The 17143-nt window shown below is 56.9% G+C and overlaps 1 protein-coding gene across 1 annotated transcript in view; it reads right to left on the bottom strand.

Moving 5' to 3' along the window:
• LRP8 (LDL receptor related protein 8) overlaps nt 1–17143 on the bottom strand; it is a 79073-nt gene that overhangs the window by 29116 nt on the left and 32814 nt on the right. Inside the window, 4 exon segments of the mRNA XM_040627283.1 lie at nt 1; nt 4–237; nt 3286–3414; nt 10815–10937. The exon segment at nt 1 is cut by the window's left edge and continues 131 nt beyond it. Coding sequence (XP_040483217.1) covers nt 1; nt 4–237; nt 3286–3414; nt 10815–10937 — 487 coding nt within the window.

Here is a 17143-nt window from a genome sequence, read left to right as displayed (position 1 = left end):
GGCCGCACAGCTCGGCCGCCTCGTCCGAGCGGTCCTCGCAGTCGAACTGGCGGTCGCAGACCCAGCGCTCGGGGATGCAGGCGCCGCCGCCGCCGCAGCGGAACTCGCGGGGCCCGCAGGCCGGGTCGGCGCAGCCACGCTCGTCGCTGCCGTCGCCGCAGTCGTCGTCGCCGTCGCACACGAACACGGCGGCCAGGCAGGAGCGGTTGCTGCACTGGAACTCGTGCGGGGCGCACACTGCGCGGGACAGAGAGCCGGTCGGCCCTGCTGCTGCTGCTGCTGCTGCGGGGGGCCCTGACCCTCGCCCACCCGCCGCAGGCGCCCTCTGGGGGGCCCGACGGCACAGGGGGCTTCCGATCCGGGGCCATGCAGGGGGACCTGGGACAAGGCGCCTGCCCTCCCTGAGCCTCGCAGCCTCACTGCGAGCCAGAATTCCCGCCCCGCCATCAGTATTGCGGCGGGGTGCTGCCTGTCTCGAAAGTCCTCGTGCTGTTCCCAGGAAAGGATACCGAACGTGGCACCGACCCATCCCAAGGAATGAGGTCTGGGGCTGTTTCCTGAGGGTGCGGCTCAGGCCCCTCCCCACCCTCATGTGCCGGCACCATCCTGGCTCAGACCCCTGGCCTGGCATCCAAGGCCACTGGCATCAAGCCACTGCTCTACCCCAACACCTCGTACCTGTACACACCCTGGCTTCAGCCATACTAGACGATTCGCTCACCTCCTCAACTCCAGGCCTTGGCCCAAGCTCTTCCCTCTGCTGGGTGCTCTCCTCCTGCCCACCACTTGTCTCTGTATTTCACAGTGACGAGTTCTCATCCTTCAGGAGCCCAAAGTCCATGTCTTTTATAACACACTTTGCGCTCGCCTACTTGGGAAGCCTCTCTCTACCTCTGTTCTCCTTCTGCGTGCCCTTCACAGCATGCTTATGTGTCTGGGTCTCATGTCCTACTGGTCTCCCTCATGACTACTGAATGGGGACCGGCTCTGAGACCCACCCAGCTTTGTCCGGAGGGCCTGGCACAGAGCTTCCTGCAGGGGGAGCGTGTGGAGTGCATGGGCGCTGGACCAGCTAGGGTGTGAGGAGTAACCAAGGATGTGCAGCCGTTAAGGGCATAGGTCACTGGCCCTGCCTGGGGCCCTGAGCTTCCTCTTTCTAGTGAGCTGCTCAGCTCAGAGGCTGGGAGGGCTTTGGAGACCACCAGCCCAAATGCTAGTTTACAGATGGGGAAACTGAGGCCCAGAGAGGAGCAACTTGCCCAGGGTCACACAGAACCAGAACTCAGGTTTGGGGCTCTTCCCTCCTACTCTGACCCCTCTCTGCTTTCTGGTTTGCTTCTTTCCTGGAGTGTAGGCCGTTTTCAGAGCAGTGACCTCCTCATCTCCTCCCTGCTTCATTCCTAACACAGAGGCCATGGTTAGGCCTGGGGGCTGCAGCCTTGGGTAGCATGTTGGTGGCAGCAGCACCAGATGTCTCCACGTGGGGGCGCCAAGAGTCTGTTTTTATTTTCTGATAGAAAAATGTCATTTTTCATTGTTATTGGACATAAATAGAATGATGTCTTCAGTTTCACAATGTAGGCAGCTCCTCATGTGTTGCTGACAGCTCTATCAAGTTCCTGACAGTTGCATTTTTCCCCCTCTGGGCTTTTGGGATGTTGGGGCACTGGTGGGAAAAGCACACATGACCTTGTGGTGTTTTGCCCCTCAAGATTACCCGGATGCCTAGATTAGCTCCCCTCTTTCCTGCCAGACTCAGCTTGCACGTGTCTTGGGGGAAGGACTCACTAAGTTCAGAGTTCTGGGAGGAAGGACTTCCTTATACTGAGCTCTCCCTGAGGTTTTAAAGTTGACAACAGCTTCAAGAGCCGTATTCTCAGGCTTGCATCCAGAGACCCCACTCCCAGCACTCCCAACTGGAAGCCGCTCTGGGGGAGGAGAGAAGGAAGAATTCTTCTTCTATAGCAGAGACGTCCAGTAAGACCTTGGAACCACCCTCCTGTCTCCCATAGTTAATGAGGAACACGCCTGCCACCACATGGCCTGGTTAGAGATATTCCCACCCCGTGCAATAGCGGCTGATGGCCCTTAGAGCTGGGGAAACATCTGATTATGGGGGGGGGGGCAGTAAGGAGGGAAGAGGATCCTCATTGGCCGGTAAAGCCCCGCAAAATTATCACAGCTGAGGAAACAAGCCAGTGCCATCGCTAGGGCTCTGAAACTGCTGGCCGCAGCCAGGATCTCCCCCCATACCCAGATGCTTCCTGCTTCAGACACATCAGAACTCCAGACTTGGAATCTAGAGTGCTGTGTGATTCAGAAGCCTCCAGACAGATGACATTTCCCCTGGGCCAGGGAGGATGAATAGGCTGTAAATAGAGAGGCTGGGGGAGGGAGGGGAGCGGGAGGCAGTGGTGGCTGAGTGCCTGGCAAAAGCCCCCAAAATACCCCAAACCACCCATATCTCAGCCCAGCCTTGCAGCGTAGTTATCGACAGCCAGCCTGTGTCCCCTATTAATCATGAGCTCCCGGAGGAAGAAGCGTGTAGGATTCACCTCATCATCCCTTCCAGAGCCTGGCTCCAGGCCTGGCACACAGTAGGTGTCCATCCAATTGAAACAAGCATAGCCCCACCGGCCCAGGACCTGCTGGCCTGCTCCCTGGGAAGGAGATAATCCTGTGTTTGAAGCTCAGTCATGTGGAACTGCCCCAGTGACCACTTCCATCTGTTCCTGCTGAGGCTGCTGGGGATGTCTTCCCGCCGCGTGACACTCGTGCTGGAGTCTGAGATTGCAGCATCAGACGTCCTTCACACTTCAGGAGTCTGCCCCTCCCCCGCCCCCAGCACCACCAGTACCCTGGCCCCGGTGGCCACCATTACTCCCCACAGCCCAGCCCTCGCCCCCTGCCCTTGCTCGGAGGTCGGTGGAGACGGATGGAATGGATGAGCAGATGTCAGACATGGTAAAAATACTCCTGGGCTTGGCTGTCCAGAGCCAGATTTGAACCTCAGTTCCATCACTCAGCCTTGGGCGCTTTTCCTCGCTTGTCTGAGCCTCAGTTTCCTCACCCATAAAATGGGGATGGTAATGGCTGCTCGTGCGGTGGTTGTGAGGATGAAAGCAGGGAATGTCTCTCCAGAGCGCCTGGCCGTTACTAGTGTCCTGATCATTACCCTTTGCTCTCCACCCACCAAGCCCCGCGAGAAAGCCCGTCCCAGAAGCGGCTGCTGCTCCCCGAGGCTGCCTGACCACCTCGCAGACCCTGGGACCTAACCCAACTCACAGCTGGCACAGCCGGCCTCGTCCGCTCCGCTTTCGCAGTCCTTCTCCCCGTCGCAGCGCCACGAGGCAGGCACACACTTGTGGCTGGCGGGCCCACAGCTCAGCTTCTCTGCAGGACACACCTGCTTGGCTGTGGAGACAGACACACGCGCATGGCTTAGCCAAGGGGGACACAGGGCATGGCGCCAACCAGTCCTCCTGCCTGACTCGAGCCGCCTGGCCCGAGGCCCTGAGAATCCATCAGGGCCTCCCTGCCCCGGGTCCCAGTTTCTTCATCTGAGAAGCAGCGCCCCTGTCTGCCCCTAAGGCCCTCGAATCCTACATCTGATCCCACCGCTCCCTGCCTAACACCCTTTCATGGGTCCCTGGTCCCAGGCACTCAAGCCCCTCCTCCATCCAGCCACCCGTCTGCCTCACCAGCCCCACCTCCCACTCTCCAAACCTTCCCTTTGAGCTCTAGCAACATGAAACTGCCATGCCCTGCCTGCCTCTGTGCCATTTCCCCGCCGCGTGCCCTGGAGTGAAATATGCCCCAACTGGGCCTCAGTTTGGCTTCCACATCAGTGACTCCGTGATCTGAACCTGTGCACTTGGAGGGCTCACTAAGGCCCCAGCAGCTCCCGCGGTATGCCCTCCCCCTTCTGCCCCCTCCCCCAGCGATGGTGCGGAGCCCGCTGTTGAGAGCAGGGCTGTGCGTGCGGCAGGGCCCAGCAGGGCCCAGCGGGACCACACAGCTATAATTACTGCAGCAGCAATCAGAGGCTGCCTCAATCAGGGGCCTGGAGCCCCAGGGTTGATTCTCAATTTGGGAGAAAGAATGAGAACCCTGATCAGGGCTGGGGACAGCTCTCCTCCTGAGCATCCCAGGATGACCCACGTGACAGACCCCGCTGTGGCAGACGCATTTCAGACCTCTGCGGCGGGCTCCCTGCTACCTTCCAGGGTGTAAACTCAGTCGTCTCTAGGACGCGCCAGGCACAGAGCTAGATGGTCACTTAATGGCACCAGAGCCCGGCAGGATGAGGATGATGTCGAGGCCGAGGGCACGGGCTCTGGAACCTGGCTTCCTGGGCAGGAGTTCGGTCGCTCACTGGCTACGTGACCTTAGTCAACAGTCCTCACCTCGGTGCCCATAGCGTGGAAATGATACTATTCCCTAGCAGAGGAGTCTTCCGACTCCCAAGTTAATGTCTGTAAGGCACTTAGAAGAATGCCCAGCCCAGTGCTCACTAATGATTATCCACTGTTATTCTCCAAACGAGCAGATGAGGACTGGTTTAGTCCCTCAGTGAGTATCTCCTGAGTGCTGCTGTGTACCAGACCTGGCGCTGAGCACTGGGTGCCAGTCACACAGCTGCTAAGAACGGAGTGAGGACGCCACACACTCGGCAGTCCGTTGCACCTGCCGGCAGGGGGTCACTCACGTCTCCCCCCAGTTCTGCCCCCTCGTGTCAGACCAGTTTCCCCTTCTCTGCCTTTCATAGCTGGGATGACAGGGCAGAAGAGATGGAGAAAGGGATGAAATGGGGCAGAGGCAGGTGCAGGAGGCAGGGCCCCCAGAAACTACTATGCCAAGGGAGAGGAGTACCTTGGACCCGAGTTCTCCCTAGGAATACATTTCGTAACATATAAGACAACCCATTGGGAATATAGGATTCATGGGATTCATTTTCTAGAAATTCCCCTTCACAAATACCTGCTGTGCAGAGCCTCAGAGAGTGCAGACGCTCAAAGATCTTTTACAAAGGCTGCCTCGGGCCGTAGTGCAGAGTGGGGAAGGAGGTCTGGCAGCTGGGAGGTGGGGCCCTTCCAGAGCCCCTCTATCCCCCGCACACTGCAGCACCCCTGGAAGCACGTGAGGGAGCTGAAGCCGACCGGTGTTTCCCAGACTCCTGACTGCAGGGTGGGCTGTGGGGCCCGGCTCATAGTAGACTGCATCCAGACTTTGAGGGCAGAGCCCAGGAATCTGCATTCCTGTAACTCTCTCCACCCCCGCCCCCGCCCCAGTAATTCCCACGCACCTCATCTGAGAATCACTGGGTTAACATTCTGCAAGTCTAAAAGATACAGAATCTTTCATCTCTTTTAAATTCACTCCCATAAAAGCGGTAGGGGCATTCTGTATGCCTGCAAGTTCCTGAGAGAGCAATGAGACAGAGGGACAAGGTGACCATCTATCCCTGAGCCAGGCCTCAGGAAACAAAACTCCACGGGGGAGTTGGAAGGAAGCCATATTTACTGAGCACCCACAGTGTGTCAGGCTACTCCATTTCCCATGTGGCCCTCAACCTCCCAGATTAAGCAGACCCTTCAGGCTATGCGTGCCAACTCCAGGGGTGCCCTTCACAGAGATCATCATAGCAACGCCCCCTGAGTAGAGCAGGGCAGCAGTCCTTCAGGTAAGCACTCTATTTGACAGATGAGGAAACACGCTCAGAGAGATCAAGGAACTGGTCCAAAGATGCACAGCAGGTGAGAGGCAGAGTCCAGGATCCTTTGACTGAACGTGCCCTTTCCATCAAACCCTGCATGTTCCTGTGGGTGGAAGAGTAGCCTGAACCAGCCCCAAACGCCCAGGTGACCGAAATGGCCCTTGACCGTCCTCCCCACCTCTCGGGGCCTGGTTCTGCAGACCCCAGTTCAGCAGGCAGCCGCTCGAACTTTTAATGAATATTTATATAGTTAATTGCATAACCTTTCAGCAAGGACAATGATTAAACAATCCGTCTGCTTCCTTTCTTTATAATTAATAAGACATTTGCTGTGTCCTTAAATAGACAGCTCTAATTACAGGCTCTGGAGGATTCAGCAAGGCCTGACACCAGCCCTTCTACCCGCAAAGAGCCAAGGCACCGTCCTGGAAGGCTAGGACACAAGAGAGCACATCGAGGAGCACCCACTATAGGGACAGGGGACAAAAGCCCAAAGAGGGGAAGGGACCGCCTAGGCTACTGGATGCCAGGTGTCCCAACCACCTCTCTCTCCTAGAACCTGACCACCCCTGTTGTCATACAGCTCCTCCCCAAAGCTAGGATGGGACCCTCACTTTGCAGGCTCCGGGGTCAGGCCTCCTCACCGTCTAGCCCTGGGGAGCTGGTCTGGGTAAGCACTGATATGCAGTATCTCCTCAGAAGGGAGGTGCTCTGACTACCTCCATTTTATAGACAAGGCGAGCCAAGCCCAGAGAAGGGAAGGTGTTTGCTCAAAGTCCTGTGGAGAGAGGCTGAGCTGGACTTCCAGCCCAGGTCTCTTATGTCCAACCACAGTGCTTAACTTACCACACGTAACCACTGCCCATGAGAAAAGCAGGCCCCATTGGTGCCCCCGACACCTCTAGGCCAGAGACGGGTCGCCAGAGGAAGGAGGCTCACTGGGCCTTTACTCAGCTAGATTCTGCAACATGGCCGCCTGGTGTCCACGTTTAGGACAACTGAAGCCAAAGGCCCCCAGGCAGCACGATGCAGGAGAAAGAGCATGAATGAGTTTCAAAGTTGGGCACACCTGGGTCCGAACCCACCTACTAGCATGCAGGTCCTTCGGCCAGTCACTCACTCTCTCTGCACCAAGGCTCCGTCTGAAAATGGGGCTACGTAAGCTCCTAGAGTTGGTAGCTGGTTTAAATGAGGAAACATGGAAATCTCAACACTCAGAGCCTGGAACCATCTCAGAAACCAGTTGCTCCTGTTTCATCTCATGAAATGCAAATGCAAGGGGCTGGAAGGGCCCTGGTCTTGTCCCTGGGGGGTGCACGTGATCACAGCCCACAGGGCCCACAGCGAGGAAGCCTCTCTCTGAGAAAGACGCCCCGAGGAATGTCCTGGCACACTGTCAAGTGTCCCCGAGATTCTGAGAGGCGGGCATGAAGAACCCCACCGTCTCTCAGACACCAGGAATCCTCCAGAGTCGGCAAGGGCCTGGAACGGCACGCCGGAGTGGCTGTAGGCATTATCAATCCCCAGAGAACCCTGCCCCAGAAATCCAATCCACTGGTATTCTCTAATTTATGAGTTCACAAATTAATAAAAAGAGAAATGTCTGTCGAGTAAAAGAATGAAAGTGTTGGATGGCTGCTTAGTGAGCGACCACATCTGCTGTGTCAGGACACAGGAGGCTTAAGGGCAGACGACCTCCAGATGGGGACGGCCAGCTCCAGGAGGGCCAGAGACTCAGGCGGTGGGGCTCCCAGTGTCCGGCTGCTGCCCAGGAAGCATGGCATGGGGCCACCCCATCATGTGTGGGGGGGCAGTCACACCCAGCTCCTTCCCCCGGGCTCAGGCGAAGTACTCCTAGCCAGTCAGCCTCTAACTTGCCTCTGGGCCTCCACTTCCGGATACAGCAGGAAGGGGCACTTCACTTGGTTCCTCGGAAAGGCCCCCCCTTCCAGTGGGAAGGTTCTAAGATGATGAATAAATTCCCATTTTTAATAAGCAAGCAGTACCCACAGTTGCAACTCACTCACCTTGAACCAACCTCCCCTCCCCCACGCCGTACCCCTCCCATCAGATGCCTGAAGGTGGGTCAGAAGCCGTCCCCAATCAAGTGAGCCATAATTAGAACTGAAATGCCACTTTCATTAGGCAAATGTCCCAGGCTTTCCTACTGTGACTCCCGGCTGTATTTGAGAGACACGAATCCCAGAACCAGAAGGAAAGAGAGCCTGGAGAAACCCCAGCTAGCGAGGGGCAGACGACATAGTGGGGGAGCACAAAAATGGGGACATGCTCCCAAATCCCTTTCCCTCTCTATGCAGACCCCCTCCCTTATTCTAAAATTTTAAATTGCTGTATGTGGAAGAGAGGACCTGGAATCAAAATACAGTAGTAAGAGTAACACTGCCACTTACTCCAACGCCAACACTTTGCCACATTTTTCTCATTTCATCCTCGTAACCCCCGTAAGGCAGGTGCCATCACTCCATTTTACAGATGAGCAAACTGGAGCTCAGGGAGACTGGGCAACCTATCTGAGGTCTCACAGTACCTGGACCCAAATATATCACACACCAAACCCACTACGCTTTATTACTGTCTGTAATCTTTCTTCGAGCTGGCATAGTCCCTAGGAACCTGGTAGGCTATAGAGGTAAACCCGGTACCCTGGGGGTTGCTATGGTAATGCCAGTTAAATGGGCAGTGGGTTGGCTACCAGGTTCCCATCTGGTGTGGAAGCAGTGAGCTAGCCTGCTGCCAGGTCTTACTGCCCCAAATTCTGCCTGACCCTTGAGGTCCCACCCTGGCCCACCTCCTCCAGGCAGCCCCCCCCACTCACAGGCCATGCCCACCTCTGACCAATGTAATTTTGCACAAGAAGTGGGATACTAGGCCTTGTGCCCTAGCTAGGAGAAAGGGGGTCCTAAGAGTCCAGGAATCTTTAAGATTATGGTCTTTGGAATTCTGAGATGTTAGAAACTAGGGCCCAGAGAGGGACAAGAAAGTGTGCAGGATCTCATAGCAAATTCACTGGGAGAGCCCAGGGGAGGGCTGGGCCTCCTGACTCTCAGTGTGCAGTCTTGACTCCTGTTCCCACGGGCACTCTGTCAAACCTCAGAGAGAGCCTGACGAGCCCGTCTTTTATCACAGAAGCCTGATCAGCCACAAACAACCTGTGTGTCTTGGAAGCAAGGCCCTTGACTTCCCCAGTTATTCAATTGTCAAATAACAGTGCCTTATAGTGGGTACAAAGCAGGCCTGGGAGGCAGGAGGGGTGAGGCTGGAGGGCCCCTACACCACCAGGGGATGGGAAGGCAGCAACTGCTAGGATAAGCGAGAGGGAGAAACAGAGGGAAACATGGGGCAGGGCATGGAGGAGAGGGATGGCAAGAGGGAGGCTGGGCAGGGCCGGGGGGGATGGCAGGCAGGGGGACAGCAGTCCAAGAGAGCAGGGTGGGCAGGGCCCTGGAGCTGGGGCATGGAAGATGAAGAGGGATATCAACACAAAGAGATAGAGACACGGGGAGAAGGGGGAACACAGCTCCCGGGCAGCAGGACAGACCCCAGTAATAATCGTGCTGAGGCTCCCCTCATTCCCCGGCTGCTCCCAGTGTCCAGGACGACCGCTGGAGTGGCGCTGGGATGGCCCAGCTGGCTGACTGCAGGACTCCCAGCACAGCCCACTGTGGCCATAGCCCCCTCCCCAAACACACACTCCTGGCTGTATACAGCTCTGCACCTCTTTAGCCAGGCAGCCTTGGGCAAGTGGCCAAACCCATCCTGGCCTCAGTTTCCTTCTCTCTAAACAGGGATCCAAGCTTGCCCTGAGGATAAGAATCACAGTGGGCATGGCTGGGCTTTGTGCCCTCTGTAGGTCAGGACAAAGCTCTGGACTGGCCCCAGGACAGGTTGGCTGCCTGGGGGGTAAGAAAAGGACAGGGCCTGTGGCCTGGCCCGGGGAGGCAGAGACAGCTGTGCAAGGAGGCAAGGGGGCCTCCTGTCTCGGGCCAGGGTCGCTCTTGCTCTCCCTTTCTCTCCCCCTTTCTCTCTCTCACGGGGAGGCTGGTAGCTCTGTTGCTAGGAGACGAAGAAACCCAGTTATCAGCAGCCACAGCCCTAGATGGGATGCGGGCCTCCATTGTTCCCGCGTCTGCCTCTGGGGCGAATGTGACCCCAAAAGAAGACGGGGATTGTGACTTGAGGACAGGGATTGTGACTCGTGGGTCCTCACCAGCCCTGCCTTCCTCCACGTGCTCCCCACCAACCTTCTGTTTCAGTCTCGCTCTGTGGAGGCTCTGCCTCAGGGACCGCTGGGGCCTTCCCTGCCCCCTTCTCATCTCCTTTTTAATTTAACAAATGTCACGGAATGACCTGCCGGGTGTAAGTTTGCTTTGAGGATTAGGGCCTGGAAAAGAAATCAAGGAGAGACAAAGCCCCAAGTGTGGGAGGCGGGCCTGGGGCTCTGGCTCTGGCCCTCGGCCTCACCCCTGGCTGCCTCTGCTGCCATCCAGCCTGCCATGGATGTCGGGGCTCCTGGGCTCAGCTGGCTCAGGGCAGAGGAAAGAGCTGGGTCCTCAGAGTCCTGGCTGGGTGGTCTCGGGCAAGTCACTCAACTTCTCTGAGCCTGTGTCCTCCTTTGCAAAATTCAGAAAGTGACAGAACCTGCCTCATAAGGCTGCTGTGGGAATGATGAATTAGTGCACACGAAGAGCCTAGCACTGTGTCTGGCACACAGTAAACACTTAATAGGCACCCACTGTTAGCAGTACTGTTAGAATTATGATCAGAGTCCTCCAGAAACATAGTGGGGGAGGCTGAGGGGAGACCCGAAAGATACGCTCTGGCTGCTTCTGGGCAGAAGGGCTGTTTCTAGCTCCTGGTGCAGGGCCTGAGCTGCAAGAGGCTTGTGAGGAAGTCAGCAAAAACCAGTACTGGATACGCCTGGCCGTTGGCCGGGAGCCCCCGACGGTGCGGCACAAGGCCAGTCTGGAGCTGTATCGGACAGATCACCTCCACTGAGCCTCCCAACCACCCAACAAGAAGGATCTGATGAGGAAGCTGAGCCCCCGCCTCGCCCCCCGGCGCTAGGGCCAGAACTCACTGCACATGGTCTCAGACTCATCGGAGCCGTCGGGACACTCCTCCTCGCCGTCACACTTCCACCGCTCTGGGATGCAGTGGCCGTTGCCACAGGTGAAGTCGCTGTCCGCACAGGTCTTCTTGGCTGTGGGGCAAGGAGAAGAGAGTGAGGGGCCTGGTGGGCCCAGGAGGCTTTTCTAGGAAACAGTCAGGTGGCTCTGGGGTGACCAGGATGTGCGCTGTCTGAAAGCAGGACCGCATGACCTCCCACCACCCCACGGGGCCACAGAGGGCCTCGCCAACCAAGGGAGGGCAGCAGAGACGTGCTTATTCATTCCTCAGGCATTTGCTGAGCGTCAGCTGGAGACAGGTGACACCTGGCCCTGCCTCCAAGCTCAGGAGCTCAGGTCAAAACGAGGGCGCCAGGATCCATGCTCCAAGGGACTGCCTGTTCTCCTGTCTTACTCCTCTTCCCCCAAAGTCCAGTTCCACTGCCACCGCCCCCAGGAAGCTTTCCCTGATCACCTGCGGCAGTTACTTCAGCCTCTTTGGCCATCTTTTAGTCCCTTTATTGGCCTGTGCTGTTCCCCCCCAACCAGGCCCCTCTAGAAGCACCAGGGAGCTGTTGCTAATGAATCCTAAAAGCAAATGATTACTCTGTGACAAGATTAATGAGGTATGTTCTGTTTGGAGTGATGAAAAGAGCATCTGCTGGGTGAGACATCCAGTCTCCCGAGAGAAAGTGCTCTCGAGGCACTTACACCCTGGAAGTGAGGCTCCTCGGGGGGCTCTGAATCCCAGCTCTGCCTCTCTCAGTCTGCGCGACCTTGGGGGTATTACTTAACCACCGAGCCTCTCTTTTCTTATCTATATAATGGGAAGAAGAAAACAAGGCTCTAAGGAGGAGTAACAAGTTACAATGTATGAGGAACATGGAAAGAGGTCCTGGCCCCGAAGACGCGGTCAGCAAGAGCTCCTGCCGTTTTTATGGTTTGAGCCTTAGTTAGAAGCAAAGGACAAAGGTGTTCTCCACTCTTGCGGGGGACATACGTGGCAGACTGAGATCTCACAGCTGGTAACAAAATTGGGGTAATAAGGCAGGTGCCAACGTGGTTTGCCCTTCTCCCTGTCCCTCCACTGGCCTGATGCTCCTCCAGGGTGGGGACTCTGTCAGATTCGGCACAGGGCCCAACTCAGGGTGGATCTCAGTGGGGACTCTGGACCAAACGAGGGCATGGCTGCCCAGCCTCTGCTCCCACACCTCTAGGGCTGGGCTCACCTTCTCCCACAGAAGCTTCTTCCAGAGGCCAGACTTGGATTATGTAACTCCTCCCACAGGCCCTCTGGCTGCCTCTGGGGCCATGTGACCGCTCCCCTGGCCCTGAACAGCCTGGCAGGGATTTGGGGACAGATACCGGGTCTCCCAAATCTATCGTATTTCTGCCTTTCAATGGAATCCTTGCAGGACATCTGCATTCTAAAATGAGTTCCCTTCACGCTTTCTTTAGAGGAATACCTGTCTGTGCAGGGCTAGAAGAAACGAGAGGAATCTGCCTACCTACAGATTTGGTGGGGGAGGGGGGCTCTGAGGTCCAGAGAGGGAACAGGGCTAGCCCAGGGAAATACAGCAAGGCAGGGATCAGAGCCAGTTTTCCTGCCTCCCAGCCCAGGACCCCAAGCAGCCCTCCTTGAGCTCCACACCGAGCAGCTGGTGTGGTAATAGATACAGATACCGCCTTCTGGTAAATCACTGCCCTTAATCATCTGAAAGTAAGTACAGTTATAAACCACAGCACATGGGGCATTTTCTAACAGGAGGACCAGAGCATCCCTCCCACAAGAAGCTCGGCGTCCACAGAAAAGAGGAAATGTGTATCCTAATGTCCTCTTTATCCTGTTCTAACTTTCTCCAAGCACATTCTGTGTGCCAGTCTCTGTGCTGGGTACTTTACCAGGAAACCCCACGACAAAGGGCCACGTATGTCCCCGTTTCACACACAACATCCCAGCCTGGAAGTGTTAAGCAGGTGCCCAAGGCCACATGTGGGTGGGAGCAGGGCCACAATACGGCTTCACAGTCACATTCCCTGCCACCCCACCATGGCTCCCCAAACAAAACGCTCAGCAGCATCAGGTGTGGAAGAAAAGCCCCAATGAGGTGGGAAAACCCCACGAAGGCTTTGGTTCGGCATTCAGTGAGCTTGCATCGGTGCCGGAACCCCAGGAGCTCAGGGCAAGTGACGAACAGGCAGCACCCAGAAGAGCAGGGAACCCTGACGAAGAAGGTGAGGAAGGGGCTCTGTCCCTGGTCTCGGCCAGCCAGCCACTCTTGAAAGACCCTTTCCTCCCTGGCATTCTGGGAGCCTGGGAGTGAGCCTGGCCTCCCCCAGGGTGCCAAGCCCTGCAGGCACCAGGCAAGGAGGCCAGGGCAGCAAAGCACCACTGTGGTCCTGAAGGGCAGCCTCGAGGCCAACCGGGCCCGGGAAGTGGCAGCCTCAGGGATGGATGGCCCATGGCAGGGTTCTGGAGAAGAGATTTGTTCACTGTCATGACCGGTTTGGACACTTTCCACCCTGGCTCTGGCCTGGCACCTTTCACCCACTATCCCAGTGAGTCCTCACATCCATCCTGGCAGTGCTGTGAAGCCAACCCGACAGAAGAGGAACCCGAGGCTCAGGGAGGAAGCCGAGGGTGGTAGGTGGCAGAAGTGGGACTTTAATTCCACGTGGCAGCTGCCAAAGCTTGTGCTCTTTCCACTAAGGCCCTCAGCCACTTCCACAGTGTCAGGCTAAGGGGACCTCAGAAAAGCAAATGCAGTGTGACTGGTGAAATACCTCCCAGGTCCCCAGGGCCACAGGACGAGGCAATGGGGCAGGTCAGCCACATGGCTTAGAAGTCCCACATAAAGTATTCCCCCGGAATGTGCCCAGAAGTGTGTGCCACGATAAACATGGGCCTGTGACAACTTGTCTCCGCTAATTGACTACTCTGAGGAAACTGAGGCAGCACGCTTTCAGGTTGGGGACCAGACTCCTTCACCTTAGTGGGCCCTGTCTGAAAGTGTAACCCCATGGCAAGATTTGGAGCAAGAGGTGAGACACCCCCTCTGGGTGACCTTGGGCATGTTCCTTCCCTCTCTGGGCAGGTGGGGATGGTGGCTTTCCCCTGCAGCATCGGTACAAGGACAAAACGCAGAAGGACTCTCGCCAGGGATCCCAGCGAGCATCCCCGTGTTGGGTCGCTCAGTGTAATGAGCCTGAGAGAGCCATGAGGCTGCACCAGCCCCGCCAAGGCAAGAGGGCTGAGTGGACTTTCAAGCCCGTCAGAGTCGGCCACGCCAGACCCCATTCCTGGCTTTGGCTCCAACTCCCAGGGTGATTCCCTAGCTGGGCTTGAGGCCGTGGCCCCCTGTTTCCAGGGATTTATTTCCTTCCATGCCAGTGTGCCCCTTGGACAATGCCCACCTCTGTGAGCCCCTGTACTCCACAGCCCAGGAGCTGTGCACAGTCATCCAGGGTCTGCGACATCATAATCTGGTACCATGGCAACAGATGGGCTGCCACAAAGGATCTGGGATTCCAGAGGGCGGTAGGGAGGAGCCGACCCCAGGGCAGAGTTGGGGAGAATGGGAAATCCGGGACAAAGGAGGTAGGCGTTGCCACTTATAACAAGAACACAGGCAGAGGAAGACATCAGACACTCCGCGGTCAGTCAAACTCTGCTCTGCTATATATGGGCTGTGTGACCTTTTTCAAGTTACACAACTTCTCTGAGCCGTACTTTCTTCATCTACATTCAGAGATTATATCGCTGCTTCGCCAAACACACAAGGTTGTGGGAAGCGAATGGGCTAAGGATGGTGTTGGAACTTTATAAACTGAAAAGCACAAAGGTGCCAGTTTGAGGCGTGGGAAGTCAGCAGCCCCGGCCGCTGTATGTGTGAGCCTGGGCCCACCAGTCACATAGGGCCTGCCTCCCCATCTGGGGATGGAGGTGTGGTGCCAACTACGTCTTAAGTCCCGCTCAACACTCAGAGTCTATGATCTTGTGAAATTATTATGATCACTCAGCACCTCCCAGCTTCTCCACCCCCAGAGGCCTCCCTCCCTGAGACAACACGCATCCTTCACGCTGCTGTCTCCCCACCCACACTCAGCCAGCAGCCCCAGTGCAGACGGGGCTTCAAAACGAAGATCAGTCAGGGCTGCCAGGTGGAGCTGCCTGGTGTGGATTCCTTTTGGCAACCAGAGCTCTGTCACGTCAGAGCCCAGGGGCTGGAAGGTCCCTAGGCAGCTCTCCCTCGCCAGCCAGAGAACCAGGGGGCCACAGAAAACGGCTGGTCGGATCCAGCACGTGTCTGTGGGAGGGCTGCCTCTGCGCCCTGTTATTCTGACTCTCAGTCCCACCGTGTGGCCAGGAAGCCAGGGGAGGGTCACCTGACCCAGCCCAGGAATCAAGGAAGGCTTCCTGAAGGAGGGGACCGTGTTCAAGGAAAAGGAGTCAGCCAAACCATGGGAGTGACGAGAGCGACAAAGGGCATTCCAAGAAATGGGATAACAGGGTCTGGGGTGTGGAGGAGCCAGCACGATGGCAACTTGGGGCTGGACAGGAGGCAAGTGGCAAGGGACCTGGGAACTCCCCTAGGCTGGTGGCCAACTGACCTGGCCTGGCACCAAGCTGTTCCTCAGAGGCCCCGTTTCCCTGAGCTCACCCAGCCTCTGCTAAGCACAGGGGCTGCTGCTTAGCAGCCAACAAAACCCATGTCTTTAAGCTGCCTGGGCTTCCTTCTTTAAGCTGCCTGGGCTTCCTTCAGGATTTGGCGAGACTGTGTCAGACAGATGGCTGGCCCCTAGCAGAGAAAGAGAGAGGCAAAGGGTAGCACAGAGAGCAGGGGTAGCCATCCACCCAGAGGTTTCGGATAAGACTTGCTATTTTCCTCCTTCGGAGATTCATGATGCCCACTGGCTTACAAAAGGTCCTGAGAAGGTCTGCAGATATTGGATTGACTTTGTTTCTTCCAGCACTTCCCAAACATCTTTAGCCAAAGAACTTCCTTTTTAGATGATGTATCTATTAATTTCCCAAGAAACTAGCAGGCCAATGAACCACATCTGAGGAAATACGCTGTCGTGCAAGTCCCTCATCCTGCAGATAAGAAGATGAGGCCCAGGGAGGGCAAAGACTGGCCTATGGTCACACAACGGAAGCTGGTACCCAGTCTTCTGTCTCTGGGCCAGCTCCACCAAGCCATGAAAAATAGGAGAAGGTATTCACAGGGCACTTGGCCCAGAGTGAAGCGAAGGGGAGACCCCAGTCCTCAGAGCAGGGACTTGTGCAGAGAAGAGCAGGGGAGGGGACACTGGTATCAGGCCACATGGGACAGACAGATGGGAGAGATGTCAGGAATGCAGGCCCTCAGGTTTCTGCAGACAGGTCGTGGGCCCCAGGGAATATTCTTTGAGGGCAGAGCAGAGACCCATAGGCAAGGTGGATTCTAGCTCAACATAGCTGCTGGGGCACCTGCGTAGGTCCCTTCCCCTCCCAGGGCACGGAGGGACTAGTCTGTTCCCACTTCCTCTCCCAAGCCTGGACCAGCACCCCCTGGCTTGGCTCTGGCCCTGCAGCCCAGCCCTAAGGCAGCCGGGCCACTTGTACCCGGGTCGGGGAGATGAAAGGGCTGCTCCCCCCACAGTTACCCTACTGCAGAGCTCGCCAGGCCCTGGCATCGCCAGGACAACCACTGCCAGCAGAATGAGGATCCGGGGTGGGGGCAGGGGGCGTGCCAGCCCGCCCCTGGCCTACTAACCTGGCAGGCAGATTTAAATGACAGCCCAGGAAGCTACTATTAAACTGTCACCCCAGTCAACGGGACGACAGACCCAGAGTGTTCTCCGGCTGCAGCAACAACACAGCAGGAGTGAGAGGGGGAGGAGACTGTGGCCCAGAGCAACCTGCACCCCCTCCCGGGAGGCCCCCCGTCTGCCTGCCCTGACACCCGCTGGCCAGAGCCACCCTCTCAGGCTGTGGCAGGTCCTGGCACTGGAACCGCAGGCAGCGCAGGGCCTGGAAAACTTTATTCTCTATTTTTAAGCAGAGGTACCCTTTTCCCAAGTGAAACCCCAACATATGAAACAGGCAAACATGAAGCTGCCCTGCTTATTGGGAGAGGGTGAGGGGAGAGCCCATTGGCTGTTTCCCCATCACCCCCTGAAGAGTTTCCCCAACCCACAGGCCCTGGGTGGGGGGGGGGGGGGGGGGGTTGGGGATGAGAAGCAGGCTCCCTGCTGAGCACATCCCTATATGGGACTCAGTTCCAGGACCCTGGGATCATGACCTGAGCTAAAGGCAGGT

The sequence above is a fragment of the Ursus maritimus genome, unplaced genomic scaffold (genome assembly GCF_017311325.1).
Source record: "Ursus maritimus isolate PB19 unplaced genomic scaffold, ASM1731132v1 scaffold_12, whole genome shotgun sequence".
Classification (NCBI taxonomy): domain Eukaryota; kingdom Metazoa; phylum Chordata; class Mammalia; order Carnivora; family Ursidae; genus Ursus; species Ursus maritimus.
Note: the sequence above shows the minus strand (reverse complement) of the source record. Positions and strands in the feature narration are given on the sequence as shown.